The following is a 17127-nucleotide window of genomic DNA, read 5'->3' on the forward strand; positions in this document are numbered from 1 at the left end:
CCGGGACTAATGACACCGGGGACTAATGACACCGGGGACTAATGACACGGGGGACTAATGACATTGGGGACTAATGACATTGGGGACTAATGACACGGGGGACTAATGACACTGGGGGACTAATGACACCGGGGACTAATGACACCGGGGACTAATGACACCGGGGACTAATGACACCGGGGACTAATGACACCGGGGACTAATGACATTGGGGACTAATGACATTGGGGACTAATGACATTGGGGACTAATGACACTGGGGGACTAATGACACTGGGGGACTAATGACACCGGGGACTAATGACACCGGGGACTAATGACACCGGGACTAATGACACCGGGGACTAATGACACCGGGGACTAATGACACGGGGGACTAATGACATTGGGGACTAATGACATTGGGGACTAATGACACGGGGGACTAATGACACTGGGGGACTAATGACACCGGGGACTAATGACACCGGGGACTAATGACACCGGGGACTAATGACACCGGGGACTAATGACATTGGGGACTAATGACACCGGGGACTAATGACACCGGGGACTAATGACATTGGGGACTAATGACACCGGGGACTAATGACATTGGGGACTCATGACGATGGCGACTCGCGAGCTCCACGCTGATTGTGGGGATGGAGGCGCAGACCTTACATTGGGGCGGTGTCGTTCCTTTGGATACAGATTCTCCGTACTCCCCCCATTATCTGGAGCCCCTGGCTTCAGTCAGCGAGACCCCCGATAACGGGCCCATTCTCCGCTCTCATCCTCCCGGCAGCCCCTTATCTCTTCCTGTTCTGCTGCTTTTCCCACCAGTCACAATCAGACCTGTTTATCCAGGACGTGGAGGTGGGGGGCTCCGATCCGACACACAGGAGACAAGGCGCAGGGTCATAGCTGCGGCCCCCAGAGCTGCGCTCACCCCGCACCCCACATACTCCTTACCCCCAGAAGCCCCTCAGTCAGGGTGCATGTCCAGCCGATGGTGGGGGCCGGGCACGGTCGGGGCAGTTCATGTCCTCTGTGCGCAGGAAGCGTCTGGACAAAGAAATGACAGAAAATCCCGGGAAAGTGTCCAGAAACATCGAGAATCTGCCCCCAGAATACATTACACAGAGTGCGGCCCCCACAAGCACCGCGCTCGCCCCTCTCCGGCCAATGTCCAGCTCACCGCCGCTCAGTGTGCCGCAGTCCTGGCTCATCTACGTGCAGCAACAGGAGAAACATGGATTTCCTACTGCAGCAGTGCAGAACCCAAATTCTGGTATGTCCTTGACCCCGACGGCACAGGCGGCCCAGGACCCCTCCCAACAGCACAGGTGGCCCAGGACCCCATGACGGCACGGGCGGTCCAGGACCCCTCCCAAAGGCACAGGCGGCCCAGGACCCCTCCCAATGGCACAGGTGGCCCAGGACCCCTCCCAATGGCACAGGTGGCCCAGGACCCCTCCCAATGGCACAGGTGGCCCAGGACCCCTCCCACCGGCACAGGCGGCCCAGGATCCCATGACGGCACGGGCGGCCCAGGACCCCTCCCACCGGCCCAGGACCCCTCCCAACGGCACAGGCGGCCCAGAACCCTCCCCCCCCCCAACGGCACGGGTGGCCCAGGACCCGTCCCGATAGTACAGGACCCCTCCCAATGGCACAGGCGGCCCAGGACCCCTCCCAACGGCACAGGACCCCTCCCAACGGCACAGGAGGCCCAGGACCCCTCCCAACGGCACAGGTGGCACAGGACCCCTCCCAATGGCACAGGCGGCACAGGACCCCTCCAAACGGCACAGGCGGCACAGGACCCCTCCCAACGGCACTGGTGGCCCAGGACCCCTCCCAACGGCACAGGCGGCCCAGGACCCCTCCCACAGGCACAGGACCCCTCCCAATGGCACGGGTGGCTCAGAACCCCCCCCGACGGCACAGATGGCCCAGAACCCCCCCGATGGGACAGGCGGCCCAGGACCTCATGACTGCACGGGTGGCCCAGGACCCCTCCCGATGGTACAGGACCCCTCCCAATGGCACAGGCGGCCCAGAACCCTCCCCCCCCCGATGGCACAGGTGGCCTAGAACCCCCCCCCCGACGGGACAGGCGGCCCAGGACCCCCCCCCCCAACGGCACGGGTGGCCCAGGACCCCTCCCGATGGCACAGGACCCCTCCCAATGGCACAGGTGGCCCAGGACCCCTCCCAACAGCACAGGCGGCCCAGGACCCCTCCCGATGGCAGGGTGGCTCAGAACCATTACGGCACAGGTGGCCCAGAACCCCCCCGACGGGACAGGCAGCCCAGGACCACATGACGGCACGAGCGGCCCAGGACCCCCCCTCCCCCCCAACGGCACGGGTGGCCCAGGACCCCTCCCGATGGTACAGGACCCCTCCCAACGGCACAGGCGGCCCAGGACCCCTCCCAACGGCACAGGCGGCCCAGGACCCCTCCCGATGGTACAGGACCCCTCCCAACGGCACAGGCGGCCCAGGACCCCTCCCGATGGCACAGGACCCCTCCCAAGACCCCCAATGGCATGGACGTCCCAGGTGGTCTTACGCCTCTCTCCCTACAGACAATGTCAGCAGGATCTATATGTGAAAACATTAGAAGATGGTTTTATTGTTTTGCATTGTGAGTAATGTAAGACGTGAAACTCCATTGAGTCTCATAGGTACTAACATGCGCAGTAAAGGTTTTGTGAACGTAAAACCTTTAGGAAGGATTAGGGCGCAGTACAGGGTATAGACACAACGTTCCTATCACACACAGGAGCAGTATAGTGGTTGGGAGCAGCCCGGCAGTGGGAGGGGTCAGGGTTATCATAAGGGGAGTAACGTCAGGTACGGCTGGAGGTTGGATCCTGCCAGGCTGCCTGAGAACGGCTGCAGCAAACTACAGCGCATCCTCCCGGGACAGAATTAGGCACAGAGAAGCCGCAATCTCTTTCCACGAGGGAAAGCCGCGAATCGCAGGGGCCAGAGGGGCCGGGGCCAGAGGGGCCACAGAGGAGGGGGCCGCCACCACGACAACCTATTGTGTGTGACAACCGCTGAGCTTGTGCATTAAACCGTCCGAGCAGAACAAGCGTCTCCTGCGGTGTGCGACCGTCCCCGGAATCGAGGAGGCAGCGGTAGAAGCCATATGCAAATCCGGCATAAGGTGCACTGGGGCGTGTCCATGCACCCGGGGGGGAAGCGTCTACACAGACAGACCGCCACTGCTATAAGGAGAATCGTGCCGGAGGGAACCTGTCACACAGGACCAGCGGCCGAGCCCAGAAGGTTCTCTCCGAGGCGCCGGGTCCAGATAAACATTCACAATCCTAATTGTAGCAGCCGCTCGTCCAGGGACAGGAAGGCCGACGTCTGGATGGATGGGGTCTCTACAGAACTACCGGCAGCCACATCCTTCCTGCCCCCTGTGCCCACCGCGCCCTTCCAGGGAGGAAAACAAGCGTCCGAGATCCTAATTGTCCTCCTGCAGACTGCAGACATCTTACAGGAGCAGAATGTGAGGGTCTGAGAAGGCAGCGGGGCAAGAGACAGCGGGCAGGACAGAGAGGGCAGAGAGCCAGGGGCAGGACAGAGAGGGCAGAGGGCCGGGGGCAGGACAGAGCGGGCAGAAAGCCGGGGGCAGGACAGAGCGGGCAGAAAGCCGGGGGCAGGACAGAGCAGAGGGCCGGGGGGCAGGACAGAGCAGGCAGAAGGCCGGGGGCAGGACAGAGCAGGCAGAGGGCCGGGGGCAGGACAGAGCAGGCAGAGGGCCGGGGGCAGGACAGAGCAGGCAGAGGGCCGGGGGCAGGACAGAGCAGGCAGAGGGCCGGGGGCAGGACAGAGCAGGCAGAGGGCCGGGGGCAGGACAGAGCAGGCAGAGGGCCGGGGGCAGGACAGAGCAGGCAGAGGGCCGGGGGCAGGACAGAGCAGGCAGAGGGCCGGGGGCAGGACAGAGCAGGCAGAGGGCCGGGGGCAGGACAGAGCAGGCAGAGGGCCGGGGGCAGGACAGAGCAGGCAGAGGGCCGGGGGCAGGACAGAGCAGGCAGAGGGCCGGGGGCAGGACAGAGCAGGCAGAGGGCCGGGGGCAGGACAGAGCAGGCAGAAGGCCAGGAGCAGGACAGAGCGGGCAGAGGGCCGGGGGCAGGACAGAGCAGGCAGAGGGCCGGAGGCAGGACAGAGCAGGCAGAAGGCCAGGGGCAGGACAGAGCAGGCAGAGGGCTGGGGGCAGGACAGAGCAGGCAGAGGGCTGGGGGCAGGACAGAGCAGGCAGAGGGCTGGGGGCAGGACAGAGCAGAGGGCCGGGGGGCAGGACAGAGCAGGCACAGGGCCGGGGGCAGGACAGAGCAGGCAGAGGGCCGGGGGGCAGGACAGAGCGGGCAGAGGGCTGGGGGCAGGACAGAGCGGGCAGAGGGCCGGGGGCAGGACAGAGCAGGCAGAGGGCAGGACAGAGCAGGCAGAGGGCCAGGGGCAGGACAGAGCAGGCAGAGGGCCGGGGGCAGGACAAAGCAGGCAGAGGGCCGGGGGCAGGACAGAGCAGGCAGAGGGCCGGGGGCAGGACAGAGCAGGCAGAGGGCCGGGGGGCAGGACAGAGCAGGCAGAGGGCCGGGGGGCAGGACAGAGCAGGCAGAGGGCCGGGGGCAGGACAGAGCAGAGGGCCGGGGGGCAGGACAGAGCAGGCAGAGGGCCGGGGGCAGGATAGAGCAGGCAGAAGGCCAGGGGCAGGACAGAGCGGGCAGAGGGCCGGGGGCAGGACAGAGCAGGCAGAAGGCCAGGGGCAGGACAGAGCAGGCAGAGGGCCGGGGGCAGGACAGAGCAGAGGGCTGGGGGGCAGGACAGAGCAGGCAGAGGGCCGGGGGGCAGGACAGAGCAGGCAGAGGGCAGGACAGAGCAGGCAGAGGGCCGGGGGCAGGACAGAGCAGGCCGAGGGCTGGACAGAGCAGGCAGAGGGCCGGGGGCAGGATAGAGCAGGCAGAGGGCCGGGGGCAGGACAGAGGAGGCAGACGGCAGGGGGCAGGACAGAGCAGGCAGAAGGCCAGGGGCAGGACAGAACAGGAAGAGGGCCGAGGGCAGGACAGAGCAGGCAGAAGGCCAGGGGCAGGACAGAGCAGGCAGAGGGCCGAGGGCAGGACAGAGGAGGAAGAACGCAAGGGTGCAGGACAGAGCAGGCAGAAGGCCAGGGGCAGGACAGAGCAGGCAGAAGGCCAGGGGCAGGACAGAGCAGGCAGAAGGCCAGGGGCAGGACAGAGCAGGCAGAAGGCCAGGGGCAGGACAGAGCAGGCAGAAGGCCAGGGGCAGGACAGAGTGGGCAGCAGGCCAGGGGCAGGACAGAGCAGGCAGAGGGCCGGGGGCAGGACAGAGCAGAGGGCCGGGGGGGCAGGACAGAGCAGGCAGAGGGCCGGGGGGGCAGGACAGAGCAGGCAGAGGGCCGGGGGGCAGGACAGAGCGGGCAGAGGGCTGGGGGCAGGACAGAGCGGGCAGAGGGCCGGGGGCAGGACAGAGCAGGCAGAGGGCAGGACAGAGCAGGCAGAGGGCCAGGGGCAGGACAGAGCAGGCAGAGGGCCGGGGGCAGGACAAAGCAGGCAGAGGGCCGGGGGCAGGACAGAGCAGGCAGAGGGCCGGTGGGCAGGACAGAGCAGGCAGAGGGCCGGGGGGCAGGACAGAGCAGGCAGAGGGCCGGGGGCAGGACAGAGCAGAGGGCCGGGGGGCAGGACAGAGCAGGCAGAGGGCCGGGGGCAGGATAGAGCAGGCAGAAGGCCAGGGGCAGGACAGAGCGGGCAGAGGGCCGGGGGCAGGACAGAGCAGGCAGAAGGCCAGGGGCAGGACAGAGCAGGCAGAGGGCCGGGGGCAGGACAGAGCAGAGGGCTGGGGGGCAGGACAGAGCAGGCAGAGGGCCGGGGGGCAGGACAGAGCAGGCAGAGGGCCGGGGGGCAGGACAGAGCAGGCAGAGGGCAGGACAGAGCAGGCAGAGGGCCGGGGGCTGGACAGAGCAGGCAGAGGGCCGGGGGCAGGATAGAGCAGGCAGAGGGCCGGGGGCAGGACAGAGGAGGCAGATGGCAGGGGGCAGGACAGAGCAGGCAGAAGGCCAGGGGCAGGACAGAGCAGGAAGAGGGCAGAGGGCAGGACAGAGCAGGCAGAAGGCCAGGGGCAGGACAGAGCAGGCAGAGGGCCGAGGGCAGGACAGAGCAGGCAGAAGGCCAGGGGCAGGACAGAGCAGGCAGAAGGCCAGGGGCAGGACAGAGCAGGCAGAAGGCCAGGGGCAGGACAGAGCAGGCAGAAGGCCAGGGGCAGGACAGAGTGGGCAGCAGGCCAGGGGCAGGACAGAGAGGGTAGGACAGAGCGGGCAGGTCTATGAATATACATACTGTTATCAGGGCAGGTGTGTAGAGAGGGTCTTCATTTAACCCTGGACCCTCAAAGCGCAAAGGAAAAAATTACAGAAGAAAAACGGAACACACTGGAGAGGAGGCTGCAAAATCTGAAGCCATGGAGTAGCGGCACCCCCTGCTGGGCGCCCTGTGCAACACAGCATGTGCACACAATCAGGACGGATCTGAGAGATAATTGATTTCACAGGTTACTTGCAAAAAAAATTGACTGGAAATAATTTCAATTCTTGTAACAAACAAAACATCTGCATCCGATGCAGCAAATCTGAGCCCCTGACCCTGGAGAGCAGCGACCCCCGACATCCATCCAATAATATATAATCCAATAATATATAATACAGGACGAGACCCCCGACATCCATCCAATAATATATAATACAGGACGGGACCCCCGACATCCATCCAATAATATATAATACAGGACGAGACCCCCGACATCCATCCAATAATATATAATACAGGACGAGACTCCCGACATCCATCCAATAATATATAATACAGGACGGGACCCCCGACATCCATCCAATAATATATAATACAGGACGAGACCCCCGACATCCATCCAATAATATATAATACAGGACGGGACCCCCGACATCCATCCAATAATATATAATACAGGACGGGACCCCCGACATCCATCCAATAATATATAATACAGGACGAGACTCCCGACATCCATCCAATAATATATAATACAGGACGGGACCCTCGACATCCATCCAATAATATATAATACAGGACGAGACTCCCGACATCCATCCAATAATATATAATACAGGACGAGACCCCCGACATCCATCCAATAATATATAATACAGGACGGGACCCCTGACATCCATCCAATAATATATAATACAGGACGGGACCCCCGACATCCATCCAATAATATATAATACAGGACGAGACCCCCGACATCCATCCAATAATATATAATACAGGACGGGACCCCCGACATCCATCCAATAATATATAATACAGGACGGGACCCCCGACATCCATCCAATAATATATAATACAGGACGAGACTCCCGACATCCATCCAATAATATATAATACAGGACGGGACCCTCGACATCCATCCAATAATATATAATACAGGACGAGACCCCCGACATCCATCCAATAATATATAATACAGGACGGGACCCCCGACATCCATCCAATAATATATAATACAGGACGAGACCCCCGACATCCATCCAATAATATATAATACAGGACGGGACCCCCGACATCCATCCAATAATATATAATACAGGACGGGACCCCCGACATCCATCCAATAATATATAATACAGGACGAGACTCCCGACATCCATCCAATAATATATAATACAGGACGGGACCCCCGACATCCATCCAATAATATATAATACAGGACGAGACTCCCGACATCCATCCAATAATATATAATACAGGACGGGACCCCCGACATCCATCCAATAATATATAATACAGGACGGGACCCTCGACATCCATCCAATAATATATAATACAGGACGGGACCCTCGACATCCATCCAATAATATATAATACAGGACGAGACCCCCGACATCCATCCAATAATATATAATACAGGAAGGGACCCCAACATCCATCCAATAATATATAATACAGGACGGGACCCCCGACATCCATCCAATAATATATAATACAGGACGGGACCCTCGACATCCATCCAATAATATATAATACAGGACGGGACCCCTGACATCCATCCAATAATATATAATACAGGACGAGACTCCCGACATCCATCCAATAATATATAATACAGGACGAGACTCCCGACATCCATCCAATAATATATAATACAGGACGGGACCCCCGACATCCATCCAATAATATATAATACAGGACGAGACTCCCGACATCCATCCAATAATATATAATACAGGACGGGACCCCCGACATCCATCCAATAATATATAATACAGGACGAGACTCCCGACATCCATCCAATAATATATAATACAGGACGAGACTCCCGACATCCATCCAATAATATATAATACAGGACGGGACCCTCGACATCCATCCAATAATATATAATACAGGACGAGACCCCCGACATCCATCCAATAATATATAATACAGGAAGGGACCCCAACATCCATCCAATAATATATAATACAGGACGGGACCCCCGACATCCATCCAATAATATATAATACAGGACGGGACCCTCGACATCCATCCAATAATATATAATACAGGACGGGACCCCTGACATCCATCCAATAATATATAATACAGGACGAGACTCCCGACATCCATCCAATAATATATAATACAGGACGAGACCCCCGACATCCATCCAATAATATATAATACAGGACGGGACCCCCGACATCCATCCAATAATATATAATACAGGACGGGACCCCCGACATCCATCCAATAATATATAATACAGGACGGGACCCCCGACATCCATCCAATAATATATAATACAGGACGGGACCCTCGACATCCATCCAATAATATATAATACAGGACGGGACCCCTGACATCCATCCAATAATATATAATACAGGACGAGACTCCCGACATCCATCCAATAATATATAATACAGGACGGGACCCTCGACATCCATCCAATAATATATAATACAGGACGAGACCCCCGACATCCATCCAATAATATATAATACAGGACGGGACCCCCGACATCCATCCAATAATATATAATACAGGACGAGACCCCCGACATCCATCCAATAATATATAATACAGGACGGGACCCCCGACATCCATCCAATAATATATAATACAGGACGGGACCCTCGACATCCATCCAATAATATATAATACAGGACGGGACCCTCGACATCCATCCAATAATATATAATACAGGACGAGACCCCCGACATCCATCCAATAATATATAATACAGGAAGGGACCCCAACATCCATCCAATAATATATAATACAGGAAGGGACCCCAACATCCAGCGAATATTCAGTTCTGGCAAAAATGAAGAGACCCCCGAACAATGTTCACTTTCACTGATTTTTCTCTTTATGTTTTTGAGTAAAATGCAAATTGTTCTTTTATTCTATAAACTACTGACAACATCTCCGAAGTTCCAAGCAGTAAATTTTGTATTTATTTTCTGAAAATGAGAAATGGTCAAAATAACAAAAAATGCATTGTAGACCTCAAATAATGGAAATAAACAGGTTCATAATCATTTAGAAACAACAATACTAATGTTCAGAAATCAATGTTGTGTGGAATAACCATGATTGTTACAACCTGCAACAGTGACCCCATTCCTTCACCTCTCCTGCAGTCTCTCTCACCAGTGGTCACCACTCACCTGACTAAAATATTTAACCTCTCTCTTTCTTCAGGTATCTTTCCCTCCTCATTTAAACATACAATTACCCCTTTACTTAAAAAGCCATCCCTGGACCAGAACTGCACTGCTAACTACAGACCTGTCTCTAACCTTTCCTTCATCTCTAAACTCCTGGAACGCTTGGTCCACTCCCGTCTAATCCGCTATCTCTCAGATAACTCTCTTCTTGACCCTTTACAATCTGGTTTCCGCTCTTTACACTCCACTGAAACTGCCCTCACTAAAGTCTCTAATGACCTACTAACAGCTAAATCCAAAGGTCATTGCTCTCTGCTAATTCTCCTGGATCTATCTGCCGCATTTGACACTGTGGATCATCAGCTCCTCCTCACTATGCTCCGCTCCATCGGCATCAAGGACACCGTTCTCTCCTGGTTCTTCTCCTATCTCTCTGACCGATCCTTCACTGTATCTTTCGCCGGCTCCTCTTCCTCTCACCTTCCCCTTAGGGTACCGTCACACATTGAAATTTTCATCGCTGCGACGGCACGATTCGTGACGTCGCAGCGTCGTATAATCATCGCTCCAGCGTCGTAGACTGCGGTCACACGTTGCAATCACGGCGCTGGAGCGATGCCGAAGTCCCCGGGTAACCAGGGTAAACATCGGGTAACTAAGCGCAGGGCCGCGCTTAGTAACCCGATGTTTACCCTGGTTACCAGCGTAAACGTAAAAAAACAAACAGTACATACTCACCCGTCGGTGTCCTTCAGGTCCCTTGCCGTCTGCTTCCTGCTCTGACTAGTGCCGGCCGGAAAGTGAGAGCAGAGCGCAGCGGTGCTGCGCTCTGCTCTCACTTTCCGGCCGGCACTCAGAGCAGGAAGCAGACGGCAAGGGACCTGAAGGACACCGACGGGTGAGTATGTACTGTTTGTTTTTTTACGTTTACGCTGGTAACCAGGGTAAACATCGGGTTACTAAGCGCGGCCCTGCGCTTAGTTACCCGATGTTTACCCTGGTTACAAGCGAAGACATCGCTGGATCGCTGTCACACACAACGATCCAGCGATGTCAGCGGGTGATCAAGCGACGAAAGAAAGTTCCATACGATCTGCTACGACGTACGATTCTCAGCAGGGTGTCTGATCGCAGTAGCGTGTCAGACACTGCGATATCGTAACGATATCGCTAGAACGTCACGAATCGTAACGTCGTAGCGATGGAAATTTCAATATGTGACGGTACCCTTACTATCGGGGTTCCGCAGGGCTCAGTCCTAGGCCCCCTCCTCTTCTCTCTATACACTGCCCCTATTGGACAAACAATCAGCAGATTTGGGTTCCAGTATCATCTCTATGCTGATGACACCCAATTATACACTTCTTCCCCCGACATCACCCCTACCCTAATACAAAATACCAAGGATTGTCTGTCTGCTGTCTCTAACATCATGTCCTCCCTCTATCTGAAACTAAATCTCTCCGAAACAGAACTTCTTGTGTTTCTCCCTTCTACTAACCTCACTCTTCCCAACATCTAAATTACCCTGGAGGGATCAACCATAACTCCCCTGCAGCATGCCCGCTGTCTTGGGGTCATATTCGACTCGAACTTTCCTTTACTCCCTATATCCGATCACTCGCTCTTGTCACCTGCATCTTAAAAACATCTCCAGAATCCGACCTTTTCTCACCTTGGAAACTGCTAAGACTCTTACTGTCGCTCTTATTCATTCTCGTCTGGACTACTGCAACTCTCTTCTGATCGGTCTCCCTCTTACCAAACTTTCTCCTCTCCAATCCATCTTGAATGCGGCAGCCAGCGTCATATTTCTGTCCAGCCGCTTCACCGATGCCTCCATCTTGTGCCAGTCATTACACTGGCTACCCATTCGCTACAGGGTCCAGTATAAACTCATCTCTCTCACCCACAAAGCTCTCCACAGTTGTGCACCGCCTTATATCTCCTCTCTCATCTCTGTCTATCGCCCTACATGTGCCCTCCGTTCTACAAACGACCTAAGACTAACATCCCCCATAATCCGAACCTCACACCTCCGTCTCCAAGACTTCTCTCGTGCTGCGCCAGCTCTCTGGAATGCACTTCCCCAGACGATCGGACTGATACCTAGCCCCGACCTATTCAAGCGCGCTCTAAAAACCCATCTCTTCAAACAAGCCTACCACATCAACTACTCAGTAAACTAACTTTGCCCTGTTCCCTCCTTCCAAATATTATTGTGAATCTGCCCCCTACTATTCATCTGTCTCCACACCCTCCATACACATAACTGCACTTGATACTTGACTATTGCACTTAAACACACGGGCTGATGACCGGATCATGCAGCTTTATATGAAAATCCCTATTTATTATAATTGCCAGACCTGAAATAACGAGCACTTTTCACCTATTGTGTCCCCCCATTTCCTTGTAGATTGTAAGCTTGCGAGCAGGGACCTCACCCCTAATGTCACTGTTTAAATTGTCTTAACTCGTACCGAATTTATTGTCTGTACATGTCCCCGCTTAATTGTAAAGTGCTGCGGAATATGTTGGCGCTATATAAATAAAGATTATTATTATTATTATTATTGTTAATCCCAGCTTTCCACCAGTCTTTCACTCTGCTCCTGGGTGACCTTATGCCGCTCCGGGTACAATAATGTCAGCCGTTCTTCTGTGTGTGATGGCTTGTGACTATCCATCTTCCTCCTGATTACACTCCAGAGGTTTTCAGTGGGGTTCAGGTCTGGAGATTGGGCGGCCATGACAGGGATGTGATGTGGTGGTCCTCCATCCACACCTTGACCTAGCTGTGTGGCATGGCGCATTGTCCTGCTGGAAAACCAGTGCTCAGAGTTGGGGAACATTGCCTGAGCAGAAGGAATCCGCTGTTTTTCCAGGATAACCTTGTATGCGGCTGATTCATACGTCCTTCACAAAGATTAACCTGCCCAATTCCAGCCTTGATGAAGCCTCCTCAGATCATCACCGATCCTCCACCAAATCTCACAGTGGGTGCAGACACTGAGGCTTGTCCGCCTCTCCAGGTCTCCGTCTAACCATTAGACGACCAGGTGATGATTTGAGGAGGCTTCATCAAGGCTGGAATTGGGCAGGTTAATCTTTGTGAAGGACGTATGAATCAGCCGCATACAAGGTTATCCTGGAAAAACAGCGGATTCCTTCTGCTCAGGCAATGTTCCCCAACTCTGAGGACTGGTTTCTCCAGCAGGACAATGCGCCATGCCACACAGCTAGGTCAATCAAGGTGTGGATGGAGGACCCCACATCACATCCCTGTCATGGCCGCCCAATCTCCAGACCTGAACCCCACTGAAAACCTCTGGAGTGTAATCAGGAGGAAGATGGATAGTCACAAGCCATCAAACATAGAAGAACGGCTGACATTATTGTACCCGGAGCGGCATAAGGTCACCCAGGAGCAGAGTGAAAGACTGGTGGAAAGCTGCCAAGATGCAGGAAAGCTGGGATTAACAATCATGGTTATTCCACACAATACTGATTTCTGAACTCTTCCGGAGGTAAAACATTAGTATTGTTGTGTCTAAATGATTATGAACCTGTTTATTTCCATTATTTGAGGTCTACAATTCATTTTTTGTTATTTTGACCATTTCTCCTTTTCAGAAAATAAATACAAAATTTACTGCTTGGAACTTCGGAGACGTTGTCAGTAGTTTCTAGAAAAAAAGAACAATTTACATTTTGCTCACAAATATAAAGAGGACAATCAGACGGACTGAACATGGTGCGGGGGCTCTCCGTTTCCCCCAGAGCTGTATACATGTCTGTATGAGGTATATATATATATATATATATATATATATATATATATATATATATATATATATATATATATATATATATATATATATATATATATATATATACACACTGCAGCCGTCGGTCCGGCCTTACACCGAGCAGGACGAGACTTGAGGCCTCTTTACGTTATTTTCAGTCTTTCTCGCTACGTTCGCCTCCGACATGTTGCATGCGGGTCTGACTGACCAACACGCCGCACATGAGGCCACAATACTCGATGCACAAGAAATTCAAGATCTTCTTTGATTTTGGGAAATTCTTTTCTGTGGATACAAATGTTGCCATTTTTAGCTCCGCCCCTTTCTGCCATTGTGGCAATGGTAACCATGGTGATCTAAGTGCAGGGCGGCATCTGCCGGGGGCAGCACAGCAGCGGCTGCAGGGTCTTACCTGGATCCAGGTGAGTGAAGGAGCCGATGACGAAGTCCAGGGTGGAGATGGCGAGTAAGAGGAGCAGCAGCAGCTGCAGCCGGATGATCCATTTCACCCCGGCCAGATTGATGCCCAGCAGCCCCAGCAGCACCGCCAGCGAGATGCCCCGGACCACCCAGGTGCTCTCCAGGCGCAGGAGGTCAGAGATGGATTCTGCAAAGCCGGTGATGTACATGGCGCCTGCAACACACTGCACAGCGGCCCCGTCACAGGGGGAAGAGTGGGAGCTCTGCTGCCGGGGCCACGGGGGGCTCTTACCTGGCCGAACACGTACAGCAGACCCACCGTCCCCCCAACCTTGCCCCCGAGGACAGTGGAGATCATGGAGTAGACTCCGCCGCTGCCGATGCTGCATCTCTCACACACGCCAATGCCGGACAGGACGGTGACCAGAGCCACGAGGATGACGATGGAGACCAGGAAGACGCCCAGCGGGACCCCGGTGTTACCCTGACGACGGAGGAGAGAAAGGGCCATTACTGCCGACAACCAACCTGTGAATCATAGGGGTCAGAGGGCGTCAGCCCCGCCCCCGGTGATGACATCACTGATAATGATAAGGCCACACCCCTTATACTCCAGCCCTGCCCTGGTGATGACATCACTGATATGAGACCACGCCCCTTATACTCCAGTCCCGCCCCGGTGATGACATCACTGATCTAACGATGAGGCCACACCCCTTATACCTTCGCCCCGCCACCGATGATGACATCACTGATATAATGATGAGACCACACCCCTTATACTCCAGCCCCGCCCCGGTGATGACATCACTGATCTAACGATGAGGCCACACCCCTTATACCTTCGCCCCGCCACCGATGATGACATCACTGATATAATGATGAGACCACACCCGTTATACTCCAGCCCCGCCCAGGTGATGACATCACTGACATGATGAGACCACACCCCTTATACTCCAGCCCCGCCCCCAGTGATGACATCACTGATGAGACCACACCTCTTATACTCCAGCCTCGCCCCCAGTGATGACATCACTGATATAACGATGAGACCACACCCCTTATACTCCAGCCCCGCCCCCAGTGATGACATCACTGATATAACGATGAGACCACGCCCCTTATACTCCAGCCCCGCCTCTGGTGATGACATCACTCATATAACGATGAGACCACGCCCCTTATACTCCAGCCCCGCCCCAGTGATGACATCACTGATCTAACGATGAGGCCACGCCCCTTATACTCCAGCCCCGCCTCCGGTGATGACATCACTGACATAATGATGAGACCACACCCCTTATACTCCAGCCCCGCCCCCAGTGATGACATCACTGATGAGACCACACCCCTTATACTGCAGCCCCGCCCCCAGTGATGACATCACTGATATAATGAGACCACACCCCTTATACTCCAGCCCCGCCCCCGGTGATGACATCACTGATATAACGATGAGACCACACCCCTTAAACTCCAGCCCCGCCCCCAGTGATGACATCACTGACATAATGATGAGACCACACCCCTTATACTCCAGCCCCGCCCCCGGTGATGAGATCACTGATATAACGATGAGACCACACCCCTTATACTCCAGCCTCGCCCCCAGTGATGACATCACTGATATAATGAGACCACACCCCTTATACTGCAGCCCCGCCCCCAGTGATGACATCACTGATATAATGAGACCACACCCCTTATACTCCAGCCCCGCCCCCGGTGATGACATCACTGATATAACGATGAGACCACACCCCTTAAACTCCAACCCCGCCCCCAGTGATGACATCACTGACATAATGATGAGACCACACCCCTTATACTCCAGCCCCGCCCCCGGTGATGAGATCACTGATATAACGATGAGACCACACCCCTTATACTCCAGCCCCGCCCCCGGTGAGGACATCACTGATATAATGAGACCACACCCCTTATACTCCAGCCCCGCCCCCGGTGATGACATCACTGATATAACGATGAGACCACACCCCTTAAACTCCAGCCCCGCCCCCAGTGATGACATCACTGACATAATGATGAGACCACACCCCTTATACTCCAGCCCCGCCCCCGGTGATGAGATCACTGATATAACGATGAGACCACACCCCTTATACTCCAGCCCCGCCCCGGTGAGGACATCACTGATGAGACCACACCCCTTATACTCCAGCCCCGCCCCGGTGAGGACATCACTGATATAACGATGAGACCACACCCCTTATACTCCAGCCCCGCCCCGGTGAGGACATCACTGATGAGACCACACCCCTTATACTCCAGCCCCGCCCCCAGTGATGGCATCACTGATATAATGAGACCACACCCCTTATACCCCAGCCCCGCCCCCAGTGATGACATCACTGATATAATGAGACCACACCCCTTATACTCCAGCCCCGCCCCCGGTGATGACATCACTGATATAACGATGAGACCACACCCCTTAAACTTCAGCCCCGCCCCCAGTGATGACATCACTGACATAATGATGAGACCACACCCCTTATACTCCTGCCCCGCCCCGGTGATGACATCACTGATGAGACCACACCCCTTATACTCCATCCCCGCCCCCAGTGATGACATCACTGATATAATGAGACCACACCCCTTATACCCAGCCCCGCCCCCAGTGATGACATCACTGATATGAGACCACACCCCTTATACCCCAGCCCCGCCCCCAGTGATGACATCACCTCGGGACGGCCTCTTCCCGCGTTTGGGCGGCCGGTCACTTACCACGAGCCAGCCGGTGCGGAGAAATAACACGACGCCGAATATATTAATCATACAGGAGGTGAAGACGCCGTCCCAGGTCCCGAACAGGACCGGCTCCCAGACGAAGAGCTGAATCTTCCACCACGGCCGCGACTGTAACTGGGAGACCTGAAATAACACAGACGGGAGTCACCTGAGCACCGCGGCTGTGCCGCCTGCTGAGCGCTGTAGTTCTCCGGACCATCACCCACCTGGGCGTCCTCATGGAACAGGTCGGTGATGTTGCGGTTGTCCGCGGGGCGGCGGATGTCTCCGCTCATGTCTGCGGCACAGAGGGAAGTCGCCATAAGGAGGTCACCTGTGACGAGTCACCCGACGGGGGCGGCCGCGACACTCGCCCCTCCTCCGCATCCTGGCACCTGCACAAACGCAAAAGAAAGTCACATGACCG

At 55.1% G+C, this 17127-nt stretch overlaps 1 protein-coding gene across 2 annotated transcripts in view; it reads right to left on the reverse strand.

The window, feature by feature from the left end:
* Positions 1-17127, reverse strand: part of SLC12A8 (solute carrier family 12 member 8) — a 57930-nt gene that overhangs the window by 19044 nt on the left and 21759 nt on the right. For both annotated transcript variants that reach the window (XM_077273351.1, XM_077273352.1), the window contains exons 2-5: positions 16928-17095; positions 16698-16844; positions 14233-14424; positions 13933-14164 (exon numbers count right to left, since the gene is read on the reverse strand). In XM_077273351.1, coding sequence (XP_077129466.1) covers positions 13933-14164; positions 14233-14424; positions 16698-16844; positions 16928-17023 — 667 coding nt within the window. In that variant the 5' untranslated portion in view covers positions 17024-17095. The remainder of the gene's footprint in view (positions 1-13932; positions 14165-14232; positions 14425-16697; positions 16845-16927; positions 17096-17127) is intronic.

This window comes from Ranitomeya variabilis, chromosome 7, assembly GCF_051348905.1.
Source record: "Ranitomeya variabilis isolate aRanVar5 chromosome 7, aRanVar5.hap1, whole genome shotgun sequence".
Lineage (NCBI taxonomy): Eukaryota > Metazoa > Chordata > Amphibia > Anura > Dendrobatidae > Ranitomeya > Ranitomeya variabilis.